Consider the following 22,040-nt stretch of genomic DNA (forward strand, 5'->3'; position numbering starts at 1 on the left):
TAGCCTTTAGCTCCCTTGTCACTTCTAACAGGCTAATCTGAGTAAATAAAGCAGAAAAAACGTAGGAAGAAAGTTACAAAACTGGAGTATGTAACTTTAATAAACAATATGATTTTTGCATATTTGTCCAAACTGTCACCATGTTGCGACGGTACAGTATGAGCTCCTCCACCTCCGCCCTGTGGTCCTGCTGCCATCTGCACAAATTTACCGCTCCTGGTCAGAAACAACATATCAGAGACAGGAGGAGGGTCTTAGCGCTGTCAGTCAGTTTCAGTTACACGCTTCTCAGCCCCTACCCCTTTACTCTCTGCTGCACTACAGCTAGTTCTCGACACCAGAGTCTGCCATGAATGCTAAGGCTAGTAGTTAGCATGGCCAATGACAGCAGAGAAACAGTTTTCTTTTAACGGTAATTTGTTTCTCCACCGTTAGCACATTGAGCAGCGTGCACACAGGCATGATTACCTGAACTAAGACCCTCCTCCTGGCTCTGATTGGTTGTTTAACTGGGAGCGGTGTATTTCTGCAGATGGCTGCAGGAGCACTGGGACGAGGCACTGGAGCTCAATTTTCTTTTCACAGATTATGTGTCTCTTGCTGTCATGACATAGTGACAGTTTGAATAAATATCTAAAAAGCATGTGAATGAACACAAACTGCAGCATTTAAATACTGCAGCTGCAAATAGTCCAAATTAATTCTATCAAGCGGACTACAAGAAAGTCCTGGGTTCGATTCCCGACCCGGGACCTTTCTGCATGGAGTCTGCATGTTCTCCCTGTGCATGGTGGGTTCTCTCTGGGTACTCCGGCTTCCTCCCACAGTCCAAAAACAGGACTGTCAGGTTTATGCTGAATTAGACCAGAGGATGCTTGCTTATACTTATTTACCAAACCAGAACAGGGATTAGATCTTGGAACCCAGAAAAACTACCTTAGCAACTACTTTTTAGAGTCCTATTCTTCCAAACCAGAAAAGGAATTTTAGATTTTTCTTCTTTTGCTCTTTCCTTTGGTTTGTTATTTTGTTTGTATTTCCTTTTAATCCATGTGAAGCACTTTGTTTTGCCTTGTTGGTGAAAATGTGCTATATAAATAAAATGACCTTACCGTACCTACTGTATGCTGCGATTTTCACCAGTCTTTGGCTCTTCAATCATGTCCAGTCTGAATCCAGAGTTATTGAGTTAGCAATAACTCAACTCAGACTGTGCTTCTTTTATTTGTTTGTCTTGTCCCAGAGTTGCAAGTTGAGACAAGTGGGACATTTAGAAGACAAACTAAAAAAAACAAACAAAAAAACGCAATTAATCAATGTTGCTTAAGTCAACGTCAGCTGAGGCAGCTGAATGTCATTTAGAGCTAATCACCGTCGGCATTAATTAATTTACACATGATTATTTTCTAAACTGTGTAAACAAAAATCCGAGTGGAGACACGGCCTCCCTGCTGCGGATGTATGTTTTTCATCAGCTGTGGATATTTATACAGATATATGTTTATTCACTGGCAGCTTGATGGTTAGCGCTGTGGCTAATAGTTGCTGGTTTAATCCTGACTCAGAGTTTCTCTCTTTAGGGTTTGCATGTTCTCCCCACAGTCCAAAACTAAGCAGGTTGGCTAAATTGTAGATGAAATCCCCTTTCCCAAACCAAAATATTTATCAATGGCAATTTTTTTTATTTCCTTGTTATTTTTCATTGTTTTTGGATGTTTAAAATGTCGTCCATTTCCAGTGTTGTGTACAGAATTATTAGTGTTTCTGAGGGTGGACTTACATTATGCTATAACTCCTATATTACTTAAAAATGCTTTCAAAAGCAACAATACTGTCAATATTGTTTATCACAATCATTTCCAGGACAATTAATCACCCAGTAAAATTTGTTACATTTATAGGCCTAATATTATATGCAAAAACTTTGAGGTTTTATGAAGATGCGGCACAAATTAGTACATAACTTTGAAGTGAAAGAAAAGGATGCACGGTTTTCAACAACATGGACAGATAAAAATCAGAAAAGTTTGGTGTGAATTTGTGTTGAACCTCCTGAGTAAATACTTTGTGTAGTGTGTTCTTTATATTAAGTATTTTGGGCTTTATCTCTACTGGGTTTGCACATCTACAGTTTTTGCTCATTTACACTCGGTCAAACTGGATGGAAATTGACCGTTTCAAGTTTCTTTTGGAGCCTCTAATATTTAATTATTCACACATGAACCAGGCTTTACTAGCCAGGTGTCTTCTAAAGGCAATTAGATTTTATTTAAGGGGTGTCAGAACAAACGGGGTTTGTTACAAATGCACAACACAATGTTCTGATGTTTAGTTCTAAAAACATGAAAATCATTTGTCCTTTTCCTACTTAATAAATATGTGTGTTTTTATTCTAATCTGTTTGCATTTAACATCACAAAATCAGGAAAAGTAAAACCAGTTTGAATATTTTCACACAGTTCCACAGAATGCTTAGGAAGAACTATTAGGCAATGTCTATCACAGTTATGACCAACAAAGGCTTTTAGGTTTTCCTAATGAACATTTGACGATTCTGACTGTAAAATAAAATCACTTTTTTATAATTAACATTTAAGGTACACAGAGTAAAAGACGATTCTACTGGATTATGGGAAACTCAGTGCAACGCTCTCCTATGAAACATGATGTATGCTCCTATGATGTCACGTAATCATTCTTTACCTATTAACTCATCACGGGGTTCACTGACAGCAGCAGCTTGTTGGTTCTGTGTCCGTTGTCCAGGAAACCTTCAACCTGTTCTACTATGAGTCGGACAGAGCCGTGGGCTCGGCCATACGGGAGAACCAGTTCATTAAGATCGACACCATTGCTGCAGACGAGAGCTTCACAGGGGTGGACCTGGGGGTCCGCAGACTGAAGCTCAACACTGAGGTATGAACTATGTGCATTTACACGACTGCTGCTCACACTTTGCAGCATTACTTCATCTCATGTAGCACTATGAAGATGCTTGGTGTTTATCAAGATTCACTCACAGTGCTTGAAGTGAAGTGAAATGGAGGGCTCACTGTTCTTATGACTGATTTGGCTGATCTGACCACTTGGGGGCACTCTTAGATCCATAAATATGATTAAAAACACAAAGTCTGGGGTGCTGTGGTGGAGCAGGGGTTAAGCACAACCCACATAAGGAGGCCTTAGTCCTCAACATGGCTGTTGCCGGTTCGAATCCCAGCCTGGTGACCTTTGCCGCATGTCCTCCCTCTCTCTCATTTCCCTTCTTTCCTGTCATAGCACTGTCAAATAAAGACCACTAGAGCCAAAAACACCTTTACAACAAAGTCTAAATGTTGAGGTGACTGCACCCTTCATCCCACTACACATGTACTGTTAAGACAATTGAAACTGCAGCAAGGGGGTGCTGTGGTGGCACAGACACAACCCGCGTACTGAGGCCTTAGTCCTTGTGCCATTTGTCACAGGCTCGATTCCTGTTGGCAGGAAATGTCGGCCTGGCGACATTTCCTGCATGTCAAGCTACTTTCAAATAAAGGCCACTAGAGCCAACAAAACCTTTATATAAACAAAAGCATTCATGTCCCCAAGAAACTTGAGCTTACATTAGTCCTCAGAGGTGGACTGAACTCAGACTCAAAGCGGACGTCATGACGACGTATTAGGGCCGTTGTAGATGGAAAAAAGGGAGTAAATTTCCGTCATAAACCTCAGAAATTTTGAGATTAAGCTTAGAAATTTTAAAGAAAAAAAAAAGTTGAAAGTTTGCTAGAAAAAAATAGAAATTTTGAGTTTCATCTCAGAGATTTTGTAGAAAACATGGAAATTTGAGTATCTAAAGTCAAAATTTTTCACTTTTGAAAATGTTGCCTTTGCCGGACTGTTTCAAAAGTGGAAGATTTGGGGAACATTTGGAAATTGCTTTATTTTTTCTAGAAAATTTCTGAGATAAATCTCAAAAATGTTTTTTGTGGAAATGTACTCCCTTTTTCCCATCTGCAAAGAAACAAGGAAATGTCCAAAGTTTCCACTTTTGAAACTGGATGTGTTCACCAGACACACAAAGGAAAACTTTTACCATTCTTTCTGTTTGATGCACCGACTCGCAGAGGAAACTGCTCAGCAGGAAACAGTGTTCACATTGACACCAGAAATGTAGGGAATCAGTGTACTTGATTGTTTGTTTTTTTCATCTTGCCCAAAATAAACTTTGTAATATTATTAGTTTTAGTTGTTCTACAATGAAAGAAAATCCTGAAGAGCCTCTTCTTGTCTTATAGGTTCAAATGTAATACAACAGACACACTAACAAATTGTTGGAGACGAGATTTGTAGTTTATAATCTTCAGACTCAAGTAGAGATAAGTTAGTCAAACTATTCCAATGATCTGGCTTTTAATATATGGCTACCATCTTTCCTTTTCTTCCTCCGCCAATTTAACATGAGAAATGTGAAGCTTTTCCATTGAATGTCCCAATATTTCTTTTCTTAATGCTCGTTTTATTAAAATAAGAATCCAAATAGATCATCTCAAGCCTGATGTACTGGGCGGTTTCTCAGAGTTCCCAGTGTTGACACTGAGCTGTTAAAAACACTTCAGACCTACCGTGGCAATATGTTTCTTCATCCATCACAAACACACACACACACCCACACACACACACTCTGTAAATGGTTTATTTTTATTCAGTCCCACATACAACAACAGTGTGGCTGTGAGAATTTCTCACTTTAAAGTGGATTAATCCACCCACGAAAATAGTTCCCAAGAAATGTCCCATTTACTCCTGTTAAGGTTACATTCCTGGCATGTATAAGTGTCGCCTAATGCTTCTGTGGTGGAGCACTTAAAGTCTGATTTGTTGACAGCGAAAAATAAAATCACCAACCTTATCCTGCAAAGCTGATTTTCTGCACACACTCAGACATGAGAAAAGTAATGCCTTTTGAAATGGGTTGATTTTGGTGCACATAATGTAAAGCCACACCATATTCTGAAGTGTTGTTATGCTTTTTAAAAGTGTCAAAGCATACACCATACTTACAGCGAGTAAACCAATTGGATTTTTTATTTATTGAGCAGAATCTTGGAAGCCCTCTGCAGCAGCATCCGTGTGCTTTAGACTCACAGATCTAAAAAAAAAAAAAAAAAAAAAAAAAAAAAGTGAAACGACTGGATGTAAAGAAAGGGCAGATACTCACATTTGGTCAGAAATTTCAATTTTTCCTCTGAAGACTTTATGTGATGGAACAGCACATCATAGTTTATCAGTGTGTAGTAGAAAAAGAAAATGATAAACAGTTTTTAAAACTAGTAGAATGAAAGATTAGTTTTTCAGAACACTTGCCATAATCTCTGAAACCTCTGAATAAAATCCAAACACTAATTTTGTTCTTGGTGTGGCTGAAGTTGTTAATCTGGCAAGGTGCTTAAATGGTAAATGGCCTGGACTTGAAAAATGCTTTGTGAAGTCTGGTGGACCCCGTAGCACTTCACACTACATTTAGTCATTCACACACACATTCACACACTGATGGAGGTAAACTACTAGATAGTAGCCACAGCTGCCCTTGTGCAGATGATGAAGCTGCCATGCACTGGCGCCACCTGTTGGGCCCTCTGACCATCACCAGCAGGCAAAGCTGGTGAAGTGCAAAGACAGACGGGGTTTGAACCAGCAGCCCACTCCTGTCAGTCACCACCACTGGCAATTTTTTGACCTTTTGTTCCTCTATTTTTTAAAGTTTTTTTTAGATGTTTTGCTGCTTTTTAATCTCATCCCTCTTCATGTTGGCAGACAGGTGCTACAGTTGCTTGTGATTTCATGATTAAAACCACAAGCAGTCGAGGTTAAACTGAGCTGAGCGTTCCAAAACATGTTTGTTAATCTGCTAATTTAAGATTTATTAAGTAGGCTGATAGCTTTTTTTCCCCACAGACCCAGCGTGGTTTGGATACATTTTTATTTCCATAATCATTGAAAATATTGTGTTGAAACTCAACGTTGCACTTATTCAGGTGATCCTGGTTTGATGTTAGGATTTGCTTGATAATCCGAAAAGTAAAAACAGAAGAAACATTTAAGGTTGTGAATTCATACGTTGAATTCACAACCTTTTCATACGTTGAACTTAATATTCACCAACTCCTCTCTGGACACAGGTGAGAGGGGTGGGCCCTCTGAGCAGACGGGGCTTCTACCTGGCCTTCCAGGACATCGGCGCCTGCATCGCCCTCACCTCCGTCCGGGTCTACTACAAGCGCTGCGTGGGCGTCAACCGCAACTTGGCAGTTTTCACGGACGTAGTGACGGGGGCCGACTCATCCTCGCTGGTGGAGGTCAGGGGTCAGTGCGTTGACCACGCTGAGGAGAGGGATACCCCTAAGATGTACTGCAGCGCAGAGGGCGAGTGGCTGGTCCCCATCGGACGGTGCGTGTGCTCAGCTGGCTTTGAAGAGCACAGAGACTCCTGCGTTGGTAAGTCAGATCAAATTCATTCCTGCTCTTTGTGGATTTGCTCGAGTTGGATCAATTCTTTACGGAAAACTGATCCAGACTGTAGATTCTGTTGCATTTGTTGTGTCAAGCAGAGAAGAGAGAGGACCGGAGGAACACGGCTAATCCACAGGCCTTGTACGTTTGTCAGCGATTCATTAGTCGTGGCTGTACAGTGAACTGAGCAGATGGGAAGGTTCAACTGAGGCTGATCTCATACTGGACTATTTCCAAAAGTAGTTCACCTCCCACTTGACCCACCTGCTTATTGTGGCTAATGTGAAACAAAGGCTTCCCATTGTGATCTCAATCATTAAGCAGGTTTAGTTTCCACAGCAGGTCATTACGGAGGGATTTTTCCACTCTGCAATCTCTGAAAAAGTGGGCTGAGAATTGTCCACTTCCATCTACCCACTCGCTGTCTTTTGTTTATCTGGGATCAGGCCGTGGGGTCAAGGTCCAGAAGGAAAACCCAGACATCACTCTCCCTGGTTATGTACTCTCTCCAACATAATCTGACAAGGTCTCCTACCAAAAGGTGAATGCCTTACGTAGGAAGCATCCTGGTAGATGCTTATACCTTTTCAACTGACAGCAGCTCTATTCACCTGGAGGCCAAAAACATTTACTTATTTATTTATTTTTATCTAAATCCTCTTTACACAAAAAAGAGGTGGTGATTTTATTGCCAAAATCACTTTTGGGAAAAAAAAAAAAAAAAAAAAAAAAGACTTGGACCATGAAGTTAGGACGGTGAGGCACTGCTAGAGAACAAGACGGTAAGATGTTTGATCTGACCCACAACCTTTTTATGATCAAATCACCAATATTTGATTGCATCTTACTCACTTATGTAGTAAATGTCTATCGATCTTCTTACCTTATGAAATGTGTTCGCTCCAAATCCATGAATACACAGAGGACTGCTGGTCCTTATGGCTGACAGCTGCTGTTCATCGCCTTTGCTTATCGAAAGGTTCACCATAAAATGATGAGTTTGGTTTGCATCCTCGTCTGTTTGTGCCGCTGAACTCATTTTTTAGTGAATTCATTTAAATAAAAGCGAAATTAGGCAACCAGCTGTCTGTTTTTGACAATCTTTTCAGGAGTCGGCGCACATGGGGTTTTTATGTCTGTCATGGTGGAGCGGGTCATTTGCATGTGCAAAGAGTCAATTGGAGTCTAAAAAACATTTCCTTTAAAAATTAATTCCAATCAATGGTTTTCAAAGCAGGTGCATAATGTCACCTTAGCGGGTCACAGCTTACAACTGTTCGGTAGAGATGTGGGTCTTACAAAAAGCTCAGTACGATTTCCAAACCTAACAAAGCATCAAATGGTGAAGGGGCAAAATGACCGGCGCCTACTTAAAGCACACAGTTTGCTTTGGCAGAAACTGTTACCAGAGGTGCTGCACAGCCATTGTCTTGCTCATTTAAATAAAACTCCTACCTGTATGCACAGCTGAACACTTAAACGGCCCAGAGCGAGGCAAAGTTCATGACAAGGTCAAGAAAGCATTTATCTGCCTGAGCTTAGCTTCAGCCCAACCTCTTAACTCCAGAAAAAAATCAAAAAAACTAGTTTGAACTGGCTGAACTTCTCAAGCATTCTGTTTTCTCAGTGAAAATAGAATTGTGTAAGCATCAGTTACTCCATTCACCTGTCTGAAGACTTCCTCTGTGCTCTGAGCATGAGCAGCAGTGTCTGCAGAGTGCAAAAAGCCTTTGAAGCAACACATGAATTTAAAAAAGGTTTTAACCTTTCCTACGAATCAAAAAGTCTGTTTGAAGCTGTGAACCGGGATGATGTAGAAAAAAAATGATTACTTAGGTAAAGAGGTTCAAGGTCCGGTCAACAGCTTTTCTGAAGCCTACAGTAACATCTCTCTGAAGTCAGTAAATACTGAGAACGGTTTAGCTTCTGATGCTTTTTCATCCTGCTTTAAAAAGGACATTTACTCAAAATGTAATTTTTTTGTTATCCTCTCTTTTTGAATTTGTCCTTTTTTTGACTTTTTTTTCTTTCTGTTTTTGTCATTATCCAGCCTCATTTAGAGTCTTAAATATCTTTCAGAATTGTCATTGGTTACAGTAATTAAAAACTATTAATCACAGAGCGATGGATAATTAAAACCTAAAAGCAGTTTGTCAGCTAAACGAGCCAAACAAGACATGGAGCACAGCAGTGTCGGCATCTCCTTCCGCTTTCCCTCCCGCTCCCTCCGCTCCGTCTCCTGCAGCCTCATAAATCTCTGCTGCGTGTCGCCCGCCGGAGGAAAACGCCCTCTCTCTATAACAAGAGTTAGCAATTCACGTCAAAGCAGTTTTGAAAGCATCAAAGTGTTTTTAAAAAGATAATAGTCTCCATATGCAGTTATAATGAAACACAATAAATAACCACCTGTTCCAAAGCAGGTCTTAAAGTTAGATAATTACAACATCAGGAGTGAAATAAAAGACAACATGCTGTCATTTGTCAAAAACTAAGCCAAAAATACAAGAGTCCAAGCAAAATCATTTCCATGAATTAGAAGGATGAGTGTTGGTGAGGTGCTGCATGATTAACTGATCATTAACAAATGTGACCACTGCTACAGAAACACAGGTATGATAGGTAATATGAATCCCTCTGTACTCAGTTTTGGTGGTAAGAAGAAAATTCACAACGGAGCAGAATCTTAAGGCTAGAGAAGAAATTCCAGGCATTCATATTTTTCCAAAAATGATTCGTAACAAGATTGTAAATGGAGATTCCAAATGCAAAAAGACGTAACTGGAGCAGGAGACAAAACAAACATAGTAAAGTAAAGGTCATCGTATTTATATGGCACATTTTCAGCAACAAGGCAATACAAAGTGCTTTGCAGGAATTAAAAGCTAATTATTCAGACAGTGCAGTTAAACTGTGACAAACTGTTCATCAGTTGATCAACAATTTAAGGTCCTAGCCTTATATAGTCAAAGTCTGAGCAAAGTACACAGAAATGAACCTAAAGTAGTTGCGTCAAAGTATTTGGCTTTAGACCTTGAGCTGAAATTGTCTGGCCAATGAAATGTAGGCTGGTCTGGTTGAAATGACACTTTTCATCATTATGTTTCAGTCCTGCTTTCCTAGTGTGGCAGCGTTTAGGTAATTCCATCTCTATGGAATGATACATAAAAAAGATCTAGATTGTCTCAGCTGTGGCGTTAGCACTGCGAGCCTAGAATCCCTGGATGTGACCACGTTGTGACGTAAAGCCTTTGAGCATTTAAGCAAATGTGCACTGTTCCAAAAAAAGACTTTGTAGGCTAACATCAGTGGCTTGAGTTTAACTCGGGCAGCTAACAGCAACCAGTGGAGCTCTAAACAGAGGGGTGACGTGAAAGCTTTTAGGCTGATTGAAGACAAGATACGCTGCCATATTCTAAACTATCTGCAGAGGTTTAGAAGGGTGTTACAGTAGTCAAGGCAGGATATAACCACAGACTGCATCAGAAGTACTTTAATTTTAGCCATGTTAACTGGTGCGAACAAGCAAGAGGGGCAAAGTTATCTTTAAAGGACATCTGGTCATTGATAAGCTTGGTTGGTTTGGTTGGGAAGACAAGCAGCAAGTTTAGTTGGAGATGTTGGGCTTTGATCAATGCTGATACACCATAAAGACAGGCAACGGATACTGCTAAGAGCTGGATGTTATCCATCTAATTGTATTGTTGCAGTTGGGGTGGTTGGATGATCTGGTCCAGAGAGGGTGACGTATGAGAAGAGGTCTTAGTACTTAGACTTGGGGAACTCCTGTTTTAATGTGGTGAGCTGTAGAACTGTCACGAAGCCAGGATACCTTGAAGTACCAACCAGTAAGGTACGAGTATGGACCAAAAGATACAATAGGATAAGTACTGAGGACTTGGCTTGTCAGTCTGGCTTCTTCTTTGACTTCTGTCATATTCAACAGAGCCATTCGAGTGCAACGGCTACTTTTGAACCAAAATTGGTTTGAGTCAAGTACATTGTTTTGTGAGAGAAAGACCGCCGTTTCAATGGTTTTAGACAGAACCAGGAGAGAGGTCCGTCGATGGTTTCCAAGGTGAGTGCCAACATCTGTAAAAATGGAAGCAAGCAATAAAAAAAAAATAATAAAATAATATATATATATATATATATATATATATATATATATATATATATATATATATATATATATATATATATATATATATATATATATATATATATTATAGTAAGTTTGAGTTTACTATTTCATAGTAAACTCAAACTCATATGCAGTAAAGGCATATGACGCCTTGACTGCTCTGGTAACAAACTGGGTCGCTGTGCTAATTCACCCTCACCAAATCCAGCCACTGTCACGCACACTCAAGACCATACAAGACCCAGAGAGCCGAGCATGGCACGAGATGGTGAGAGGAAGGCGGTTCAGAGTGAGGGTTTGTAAATGCATGTGCGTGTGAGCAGTAAGGGTGAAAGCAGAAAAAAAAAAAAACAACTTAAATCACACACGGATGTGCGTGGATGCAGAGTATGTGTGTGTATATAAGCGTGCTTAAGTGCTTTTCCCTTGACAAAGGTGCAGGGCTTTGGCTGAGAGCCTGACATCACGTGTGTGTGTGTGTGTGTGTGTGTGCGTGTGTGTGCGTGTGTTTGTGTGTGTGTGTGTGTGTGTGTGTGTGGGTGTGTGTGTGTGTGTGTGTGTGTAGGAGAGAGCACAGGGTTGCGTGACATGCACAAAAGTGTCACAGGGAAAGAAGCAATGAAAGACGAAGGGAAAAAGAGAGGAGAGACGTTGGTGGGGAGGTTGACTGAACCACTGGTCCACTTTAGTTTTCATCAAAACACTGAGTTTGTGTGGGTGTGGGTGTGCAGAGATGTGTGCAGGTGGTTACTGTATGTGTGTGTTGTGTGCCTTTGGACTTAAGTGCCCCATACAGTGAGAGCGATTGAGGACACACTGATATAAGGCACACACACTTAGTCTGGTCACAACACCTCAGCTCAGCTGGCTCACTCAAGCTTGAAACCCAGGCACACACACGCGGACACACACACACCTAAAAATAAGAGGGAGGGATACCAAGGAGGGGCTGCTGGGTGGATTTGTACTCGTTCAGTCAGCGGACCACGGCCTGTTCTCCCTTGTGGAAGCAAAATTCTCCAATAGATTTTCATGATTCTCTCAGCGGTGGATTTGAAAGAGTAAAAGATTAGAAGATTTAAAGTTCCACTCAGTTATTCTTATTCGCGATTTAAGTTGTGCCAAATCACACCAAAAATATCCAAGAGCAGCCTTTCAGAAGTGAAAGCTAAAGATAATCAGATCCAGATCAAACACTCACGCTAACTTTGAAACTTATCGTGAAATGTTCGTACATCAATAGCGCCCCTTTGTGGACCTTTACAAGTATGAATGAAATACCTTGGAAGTTTCCTGAGGAACCCAAACATCTTCTGGTCAGTGGTTTCTGACAGGAAGTGGGTTAAATGGAGATCCTATGTGAAAAAAACTTGTTGAAAGTTACTCTGACCCACATTTCTTGATGTAAGGGAATTTCAAAAGGTAATAATGTACTGCTGTTTTGTCTGATTATTTGTCTGATGTATGGCTACTAAAGAAAGACTTTAAACTTTTTTGTTGTCGTAAATGAGTCAAACGAAGCCCAAAATCGCCTAAAATTTCACTTTTAATTTTGATTTCAGACTTTGTCAAATTTGATGGGATACCAGTCATTTGACTGGTTAATAACTTGAACAGGGCAAGAGTAAAACACCCTGCTGGCAGTTGTTAGCCTTTACTTTGGTTGAACTAAGTAAGGCCAAACCAGCAGAACAAGGACCATTACTGCAAGTGAAACCAGAAGTTTAAATACTTTGAATAAACAGATATACACATTTTTTGTCTCACTTTCTGAAGTTGAATAATGGAAAAGCTTACTTATTTTAGGTCAGCTAAAATGACCAAAATTATTACTGTTTGCTAAGTATCGTAATAATGACAGGTTTATTTATCAACATCTTCAATTTCAAGACTTTATATACGTTTCCTCAGTATTTGGCAATGGTATCTTTGAACTGCTTGACTTTGGTCAAACCTTTTGGGTTTTGTCCCACAAGCTTCTCACATAGTTTGAGAGTTTCTGATTAATGCTCTCTTTACCTTGTAATGTACCATGTCTTGGTAGGTTTTTGGTTTAACTCTTTCCATTTGCAGATGATGAACTGAACAATCCTGAACTCTTCAAAGTTTGTGACATTGTTTCACGACCGATCCAGGTTCTCCCGGACCTGTCGGCTGGGTCAGGGTCACAACTACATATTATCCAGGTGGATGCGAACACATAAATCGTAAAGATGTTGTACAGTCTTTCTTCTGGGAAATTTTTCTTTAGAATTTAAAGTTGAAAACTGATTTCAGATCAATTGCTCTGCTCTGCATGGTGAACATTAAAAGGAGGCTATGTTAAAATGCAAATGACAACTCTGAATATGCATAGAACTGCCGTCCTCTTTCAGCTTCATAATGGAATCTAATAAAATCGACCTATTTCTCTGGAATGCTTTTAGATTCTTTTTAACTGGAAGATGAGCTGGTAAACAATAAAGCACCTATTTATCAATGCCCCCCTTCTGAATGCTGCAGCTTCTTCTTCAGGCCCGGCCTCCAGATGCTGTGTGATTAAACTGGCAGCAGGTTTGTGTTCTGCCGGTTTAAAGGTGCGCCTTCCTGGCAGGTCTTGTCATTTTTCACCTCTCCCTCTCTGGCAGACAACAATTATTAGCTTAAGTCACTGAGGGATTGACTGAGGCCCAAGGCCTTTTTTTTTTTTGACTCATGTCAGCAAACTCCCCTACATGTCAGCGAGAAGACACTGAGGATAAATAAAAGGAAAGGTGAGCAGAATCAAGGGGCTGAGATGAAAGAATTTAAATTACAAAGACATTGTTATGGACACTGTGATTATGGCACGGGTTTGAGTGAAAGACAAGATGTCACCAAAGGGAACGTGTGACAGTTGGGCTTTTATTGTGATGGTTATCTGTCACTGTGGCGATGCAGGGAAATATTAAAGTGAGGCAGCAGCAGAGACCGTTTAATATTCTGTTATATTCTCATTTCAAAGCACACAACGGCTGGCTGAGGACTTTGTCCTTGCTTTTGCCTTTAAGCACCTGCCTCTTCTTTGGTGTGCCTTCCTATTTCCACTTCAAACATTTTGTATAAAACACATGTGCAGAGATGGACTCACACCAGGACACACAGCGAAGCCTCGTAGGCTGACCGGTGTGTGACTGCTGCTCAGGCTGAGGTACCTTCATTGGTTCGGCGTCTTTGTGGCTTTCAATAAACACATGATTAACAATTTCAATATTAGGGCTGCTGTCTGCGGCATTTATATGGTAATATTTCTGTGAGAAAGTTTATGATTGTGTTAACATAAATTAGAAAATATAAATATAAAACAGTACAAAAAAAGAGGTTGAGCAATGATTTGATGGTGTTTATTTTGAAAAATACTTTTGTATTTGTTGCTCTATATCAAATATTTTTAAATTAAGGATATCCTGATCAGCCTTTGTTTTTGTTTTAAGTAGAGATGTTTTGCACATTTTCATTTCAACATCTTTAAAATACTATCCAAAGTAGGGAGTTGGCATTAAAAAACTTAGTCACTTACTGCTCTGGAAACCCCAAAAACACTGGAGGCATTTTACTACACCATGAAACGTTTAATGACCCAATAAGGAATGAATAAATATAAATGACAAGAAACAAACAACAAAAGTCGTAGGAATCTTTTTTTCTTTACCTTAGGCAGGATGTTTGACCTTTCAATTAACATCTATTTCTTTTTTTTGTGTGTGTAAAATACAAAGAATACAAAGTTCCATTGAAAGTCAATAAAAACAATTGAGTGGCCTAATACGTGATTTACATAGCTGTTTATAGTTAAAATCGTTAAGATGAAAATGAAAACAAATTTATTTTCTTGTAAGTTCAGCTCAAACTCTCTGATGGATTTGGCATTAAAGGAGAGAGTGTGTGTGTGCGTGCGTGCGTGCGTGTGCGCGCGTGTGTATAAAGCGTTCCCACCCAGAAGTTGTGAATATGGGTGTGTTTCCGGAGCCTCTCATGTCATCCACCCCCCAAACTGAAACAATGTTGTTGATCAGCGGCTGTTTACAAACCGCCAGGAGGACGGAACTAATTTGATCACTCTGTATTCCCTCGCCGCTCCGACTCTGGAGACACTTTCAATTTTAGCTCCTCTCACGTTCCTGATAGCAGCCTGCCACAAGTTGATTCTGACAGCAATTATGAATATCGTGTTCTACTCAAGTGAGCCATGAGCCGGGGAATAATGACGTTCTCACTAAATCATCCGTTCCCCAAATCGCTTAACTGCGTCTTCATTAGGAGCTTCACATCCTGAAAGAAACGGTGGTGGGATTCAGCGGACAGAACCAGCAGCTCCTGGTACCTGTCGAAGAGCGAGATTTGATTGACCTGATTTTTACCTCAGTCTGTTTCCCTCAAAATAAATAATATTGCTGTCTTTGCAAAAGAGTCATAAATGTGCGTTTCTGCCAGAGTTTTATCAGTTTGCTGATGTTTGTATGTGATCTTCTTTTTTCATTTATTGACTTATGACTCTTGTAGTATTTATGGCCACAATGTTAGTGGTTTTCATCTGGAGCTGTTGTAAATATGACAGTAACTGTCAGAGATGAAAGGTGTCTGAAAAGATTTTAAAGGGCCAGTATTATTTGTTGACTTTTTTTAGCTTTACATCATGTTATGATGTTATTCCCTCATCAAAACCATACCCAGAGTGTAGCCTTGATGCTTTCATACATGCTTGAGAAATTCTTTAATCTCCATGGCAACCATTAAGCTGGGCAAAACACCTGGTAAACTTAGCTCCTCCTTGCAGCTGTAGTTACATGTTTGAAACTCTGCTGAGCTCATTATGCTTTTCAGTGCAATGCTGGTAAAAATATTGTTTAAGGGTTAATAGAGGAGCGACACTGTGCTGACTCCCTGACGTTTCTGAAAGAGCAGGAGTTTCTTAAAGAGACAGAGGCCCAATTTTATTGCGCTAAATTACAAAGTCAAGTTTCTTTTAAGTCAGATTTGATATGTTCAGCAACTGAAGGAAACATAGTTACTTGATTGTGCTATAAAATGCCACTTTGTGTCTGGAAAATACATAATACTGAACCTTTAGTGCGTAATTTACTATATTTAACTAAACACTTAATTCTACAATATGTGTTTTTAGCAGTCAAATAAATGCCAATCTGATTCCTAGCATGAAACAAAAGTACCTTGACTTGGTCTTCTGCCAAGCAGCCAGACCAGATCCACCGGCGTGACCAAACAAAAAGCATCTGACAGTTATGGCAGCTGCAGCCGCTGCATGCTGCGGGTTGGACGCCAAGGCCCCAGCGACGTGGGGATTAATGGAGAAAGTGTGTGTGGCGTTCCTGCTGCGTGTGTCTCATTAAGTGTTTGTGCATCTCTTTATTAGAGAGCGAGCCTCAGTGGAGAGGTGTTTGTTGTTTCTGGGCCAGGACTAATTAATTTTGTCTGTCTGCTCGGACCTGTCTGATGGATGGCGATGAGTGTGACGAGTCGGTGAGGGGAGGCTGAGAGGAAAAAGAGAGACAGGAAAGTTCCCCGTGAACGTTTTCACACCAGCCACGGTAAAGCCGCAAACTTTCATGAGTTTTTATGGTCGAGCTTCACAAAATGATGCGTTATTATGAAGCAGGATACATTATTTAAATCGACAATTTAGGCAATAATGTTGCACGCTGTGCTTAAGCTTTTTTTTTTTTTACTGGTTTTGAATATTTGATATAATTCTGACTCAAAGTGGTTCCTAAAGATTTTTTTTCTGTTTCCAAGCTTCTAACCAACCAAGGTTACTGTATAGAGTTTGAACCACACTATGATATGCTGTGATATAATAACTAAAGAAAATCTTTCTTTAATTTCTCATACTAAAGCGATTTCAAAGAAACCTATTAGTTCTTTTTGAAATTTTTTTCTCTCTGCTAAAAAACATTGAGTCTTTGTTCAATCTGCCTATAAATATAAAGACATTGTTTACATAAATGCTTCTGCCATTCTGTCTACCATGGTGTTTTAAGACACATGTAGGATCTAAACCTCACAGGTGCTTCATGTTCCTGGGTCAGAAAGACATTCTCATATTATCACTTTTCTAAAATAATGTTTTTTTTTGTTTTATTTTTTTTGCAAAAGTGATTTATTTATTTATTTTTTGCCAAATAGGTAACAACCGATGTTTCCCCCTAAATCCTGGAACTTCTCAGATCAACAGCGCTCTAATCTCTCTTGGAGATGTCGACCAGGTCATCTCATCTGTGTTCTATTATTTTGTGTGAACAGATCTCTCGTGAAAATAGGACTGAATTTTAGTGAAGTTAACAAGTAGAAATAAACATGAAATCTGTCTGATGGTGTGTTCAGGGAGACGTGAAGTAATACCTGTTCCATTTTGGACGTAGACCAGCAGGTTTTGTTTCAGAGTTTTTTCTTCTGGTTAGTGTGAGCCCCCCTCAGATTGTGACATGTAAACAGGAAATAGCTTTCTTGAAAGGACAGATGTTTGGAGTAGTTAATAGTCGTAGTGTTCTGTCCAGGTTGGTGCCGTCTGAGCTGTGGATCTAATCCTCCGCCAGGTTATTTATTTGATTTATTTATCTTTTTTTTTCGAATATGATGGCAGTATAAAATCACACACATGAGCAAAGAATGCAAAAGACAGATTTTTGTATCACAATAATCTTAACATCCTTGTAAAGGAGTAGGAAGAAGTAAAAAACTTATGAACTCCTACTCCATAAACTCATACAATATTTTCAAATGGATCCTCAATATTTATATATATATATATTTAAAAAGACACAGGTTAATTCATTTTCCATTTTATCTGGGTTAATGTATGTCTAAATATATACATCCATACGCACACACTCATATGCATTAGCCTTCATTTACATAAACACATTAGTGCTAACTCTCACCCATATTTCTATATCTTGCTAAAATGACCTCCTTACATTTCCTTTTCAATTGTATTAAATTTTGACTTTGGTTTAACTCCTCGTTTAACTTGTTCCATAATTTTACACCATGAATTGACACACAACTCGATTACCATCGATTCATCTGATTAATGTATGTTGGGATTAAATTAGGTGACTGTAATTTGAAAAGTTCAAGGGGAGTTGATACATCTCAGTGAAGCGATGTGAAAGGAAAGAACTAATAAAGATGGTATTAAGTAACCGAAGGAAGGTAAATTGAGAAAAAGAAAATGGGATCATAAAAATGAGATGGAGAAAGATAATACCAAGAGAAAGGAAGAACTGAGGGAGAGAAACAGACGTAGCAAAGGAGATGGGAGCAAAAGAAACAAAGAAAAGAGGAAGAATGAAATAAAGACATTTAAATGAGAAATCAAAAGGGGGGGAGAGAGAGAGCAAATGGTAAAGCAAAGAAAGAGGATGAGATTAATGAGAAGAAGATATAAAAACAAAATTATATCCAGATGGTTGGGGAGAGAAGAAAAAGATGCATTAGGGGAAATAAGGGAAAGAAGAAAATAGATTAAGGAGAAGGATCCATAGGAAAAGTGTGAAATGAAAGTAAAAGAGGAAAAAGGTGATGAAAAGCAAAACTAATGAAGAAAAGGAAGACAAAACGGTTAAAAAAACAAAAAAGGATAAAGACATAAAGATGAAGAGTCAGAAAAGGGAAAGAATTGAAGGAACAAACTTACATTGACATTTTAATTCTCTTAAACCATGGGACTTAGAGAGTGTGTTTGCGTGTGTGTGTGTTTGCGTGTGCGTGGGTGTGTGCGTGCATGTGTGTGTTTGTGTGTGAGAGAGAAAGCGATAACAGAATGAATCATATCTCAGCTACACACAGGAGACTCGCTCCAACTTAGCTCCAGTCTGTCCTGTGATTGGCCGAAGCCCTATCTCCTCAGCAGGTGTGCATGTCTACTCGTGCACCTGCTTCCACACACACATCCGTAGCTCTTACAACTACAAGCCCATTCTGAACACACCCCCGCTCAGCCGCTGCCCGTGTGAATGCTTACTTTAGGAACACAACAAGTCACGGAAAGAGAAGCCTGAGAGCTACTGGGTGAATTATTGATCGAGGCGTTCCACCCTTGGCCCATGTGAGGCCCCCGTGTCCCAGCCTAGCATCCAGCAGCTATCAGTCCTGACAGTAAAGAGACAGGCAACACGATAGTGGATCACTGAGAAGCTGGCAGCCTCTGTCTGAGGGGACCGCGGGACTCCTTCAAATGATTTTCTGCCCTGACTTCTTGTTGAGTTAAACTGATGAGAACGCAGCATGCTTGTCATTTGCTTTCCTCCGCTGGAGAGCCCACCGGTCCGGAACGAACATCTGAGCGTGTGCCGCTGATTGCGTTAATGTTAAATTCTTTTAAATTGTGTGGAAAGTTCGCCCTCTGTCAGTTATTATCAGTTCTTTAAAAGAATTATTTAAATACAACTAGAGTGCAAAACGACGCCTCAGTCATTGTTGGTCATGCAGCGATGAACCAAATATAACAAAGTTGGTTGAAAATGATGGACATTGTTGAAATCTAGGGATGCTTTGACCTATGAGGGCCGATCACTGCCAATCTCTGATACCAATCACATGATTGGATGTTGATGTTTTGCTTTAGGTATAAATGCTACTATGTGGTCTGGCAAAATGGAACCATGGAACCATAAAATTTTCTAATTTACATAAAAACTTGCAAAATACTTGCTGCCACAGTACAACAAGTATTCAGTCAGAACGACAACAGAAAAACCTGCAATTAGTAAAACAATGTCTAACAATAAGGCTCTACAATTACACATAAAAGTCAAATAAATCTTCCAACACTGCCTATTGCAAATAATGTCAAGTAAAAAAAATTAACATTCATTCAAAGTGAAATGCAGATTGCATTAAAATAAACAATCCTAACTTACTAAATCAAAATAGCCTGTGAGTGGGGCTAACTGCTCAGGGCTGGTTCTGATTGGTTGTTTCTGACCCAACAGTGTAATTCTGATCAAAAACAGGAGGAAGAGAAGAAGTTAGATTTTTTTTTTGTTTGTTTGTTTGTTTTCACAGATTGTCTCTCAGCGGAAGTTTTAATACGATTGTAAAAACGTCTTTTGTTTTTGTAATTGACGTGCTGCAGCTTTAAGGGAGACATTGGATGTGAGAGGACACTGTCATAGTTTTTATCTTGTATTATATTGCCTATTTAAAATAAAGTACTGTAAAAAAATACTATGCTGTTGATATTTAAATTTTTCCATTCCTTTTTTTTTGGCGTAGAGCATCATATTTCCAAATGTAAAATGTCTAAAAATTAAGAAGTAGGAATACTAATAAATACATAAGAAAAAAGAGAGTTTTTGTAAACTTATGTACCATTGCTGCTGGTATCGTTTGGATTAAGTTTTAAAAGTGTATGTTAATACAGTAACGTGTCAAGTCACGTTGAAATGTTTGAGAAGAAAATTACCTTCATCTCGTCACATTTACTGGATGATTTGCAGCCGTATGACAGACATGAATTCAGTTGTTGAGACTCTCTCAGGACTGTACCTCTGGATAGACTCAAACAGGGAAGTCATCCCTTTCTTTTCTTTTCTTTTTTTTTACCTATTGTGATGGATATGTTTTGACTGGAGCAGCCTGATTGAATGGCTGTGGCCACATTAGCACAGTGTGACTCCTGCCTCTGTTCAGCTCTCCTACCGTACACTTTGTCCTTTTCAAATATATAAATAATAAAAGACTGTTGATTAATTTCCCCTCTAATGCATTGCAGCAATTGCTAATGTCAGGAAAGGAAGAAAGTTTAGCTACCCACCCCTCCATGCCTCCCCCGCACCCCGTCGCCTGCATTCCTGCCACATGTGCTTCACGCTGCCTGATCTTCTCAGTATGCAGTTAATTCGCTTTTTAAAGTGCCCGTCTATTTTTTATTTTTTTTTTCTGAGCCCTCGACCCCTCCCCGCCTCCCCCCCCAAGCTCCAGACACGGCTTAATGGTGACAGCCATTCAATCGGATAATTAACATCCGTTTAACGCTCATTAATGGGATGTATTTGTCTCGTTTGATTTGTAATTACCAGGCATTTTCCACAGGAAAACATTGTGGTAATAGTCCCTTTGTGATGGCTTCATTGATGGAATTGATTTGAGCGCAGCGGGGGAGGCCGATAAGTAGACAAGGGGAGGCGGGACTGGAGATGCTAATGCCCATTCTTGGTATTTGTGTCGAGATGCACAGAATGGAACCAAAACACCCAAATACCCATCCATCCGTCCATCCAACCATTATCTGCACTCGCTTTAACTTGCAACCCACCTATCTACCTACCTACTTATCTACGTACCTACCCTATTGGGGATGTGTGATATGGCATAAAATGTATATTTTGATATCTACTGTAATGGTTGGTGGTAACAATATATCTCATGATATGTTGTTGGTAAAAAAAAAAAAAAAAAAAAAAACTTTGCAGAAGATGTAGGCGTCTCTGAATCAAGGATTGACGTCGTAGGCCGTATCCAGCAGTTCATCCGTCTCTTGATTGGAGTACTATTCATTTAAAAACTGCAGGATCCCTTTCCTCACTTTCTTTGTCACCTGACAAAGTCACCTGACCTCTTTGTCATTTTCAGTGGTAGCAAGATCTGTGTTGTTGACAACACAGTTTCAGCAACACAGGTAGAGCACAGGTTTGAGGTAGAACACACTAACATATTCTGGAGCTGGAGCATCTGTGAGCTCCAGCAGTGGGCCCAGGTTCTTGCTTACAGACTCCAAGACACCAATGTCCTTCCAATTAGGACCTGTAGGTGTCTTGTCTTCCTGTCTGCTTTTAGAACCTGACTTATCGTTCAAGCAGCCTTTGAATCATCTGTTGACATGACTTGTTAGCATTTCTGTGATGAGCCGGTGAAAGGGAAGTTGGTGCTCTGCCTGGACTTTGGTCAAAAACAGGAAGAGAGGAGGCCTGTCTGACTCTCTAAAGTAACTTGTTCCATAACTTGGGGGCAACAGCAGCAAATGCTCTTTCACCTCTGAGCTTCAGCCTGGTTTCAGGGACTGTCATCAGCAACCGATCAGATGATGGGGGATCAGGGTGGGCAATAAGGTTGAAATAACTCAGATAGAGATGATATGCACCATGGTACGATCTATTCAAAGTCAAGAATTTGATGTTCTTGGTAAAGTATCAGTAGCTCATAAACTCTCAAAAGAACCCCCCTTACAGAAACAAATACAGTTATTTTGTACAAAGGGGCTTTGCTGTATGCATTAGGATATTATGAAGTTTTCCTTGTGATGTTGTTTGACTCTGAGAGATTAGCTGAAACAACCAATCTGTTCTCCCTGAAGGAGCCTTACCCACTTCAGTCCATTTACTCTTCAAGGTCATCCATCTCGCCGCACTGCGTGTCGCCCAGC

General features: G+C 39.9%; 1 protein-coding gene across 1 annotated transcript in view; it reads left to right on the top strand.

Moving 5' to 3' along the window:
* LOC106920143 (eph receptor A8) overlaps positions 1-22,040 on the top strand; it is a 103,056-nt gene that overhangs the window by 68,509 nt on the left and 12,507 nt on the right. The window contains exons 5-6 of the mRNA XM_088005960.1: positions 2,767-2,916; positions 6,165-6,561. Of these exons, the coding sequence (XP_087862086.1) occupies positions 2,767-2,916; positions 6,165-6,561 (547 nt within the window). The remainder of the gene's footprint in view (positions 1-2,766; positions 2,917-6,164; positions 6,562-22,040) is intronic.

Source organism: Poecilia mexicana, unplaced genomic scaffold, assembly GCF_051168715.1.
Source record: "Poecilia mexicana isolate PSO_F unplaced genomic scaffold, ASM5116871v1 scaffold_5, whole genome shotgun sequence".
Taxonomy (NCBI): domain Eukaryota; kingdom Metazoa; phylum Chordata; class Actinopteri; order Cyprinodontiformes; family Poeciliidae; genus Poecilia; species Poecilia mexicana.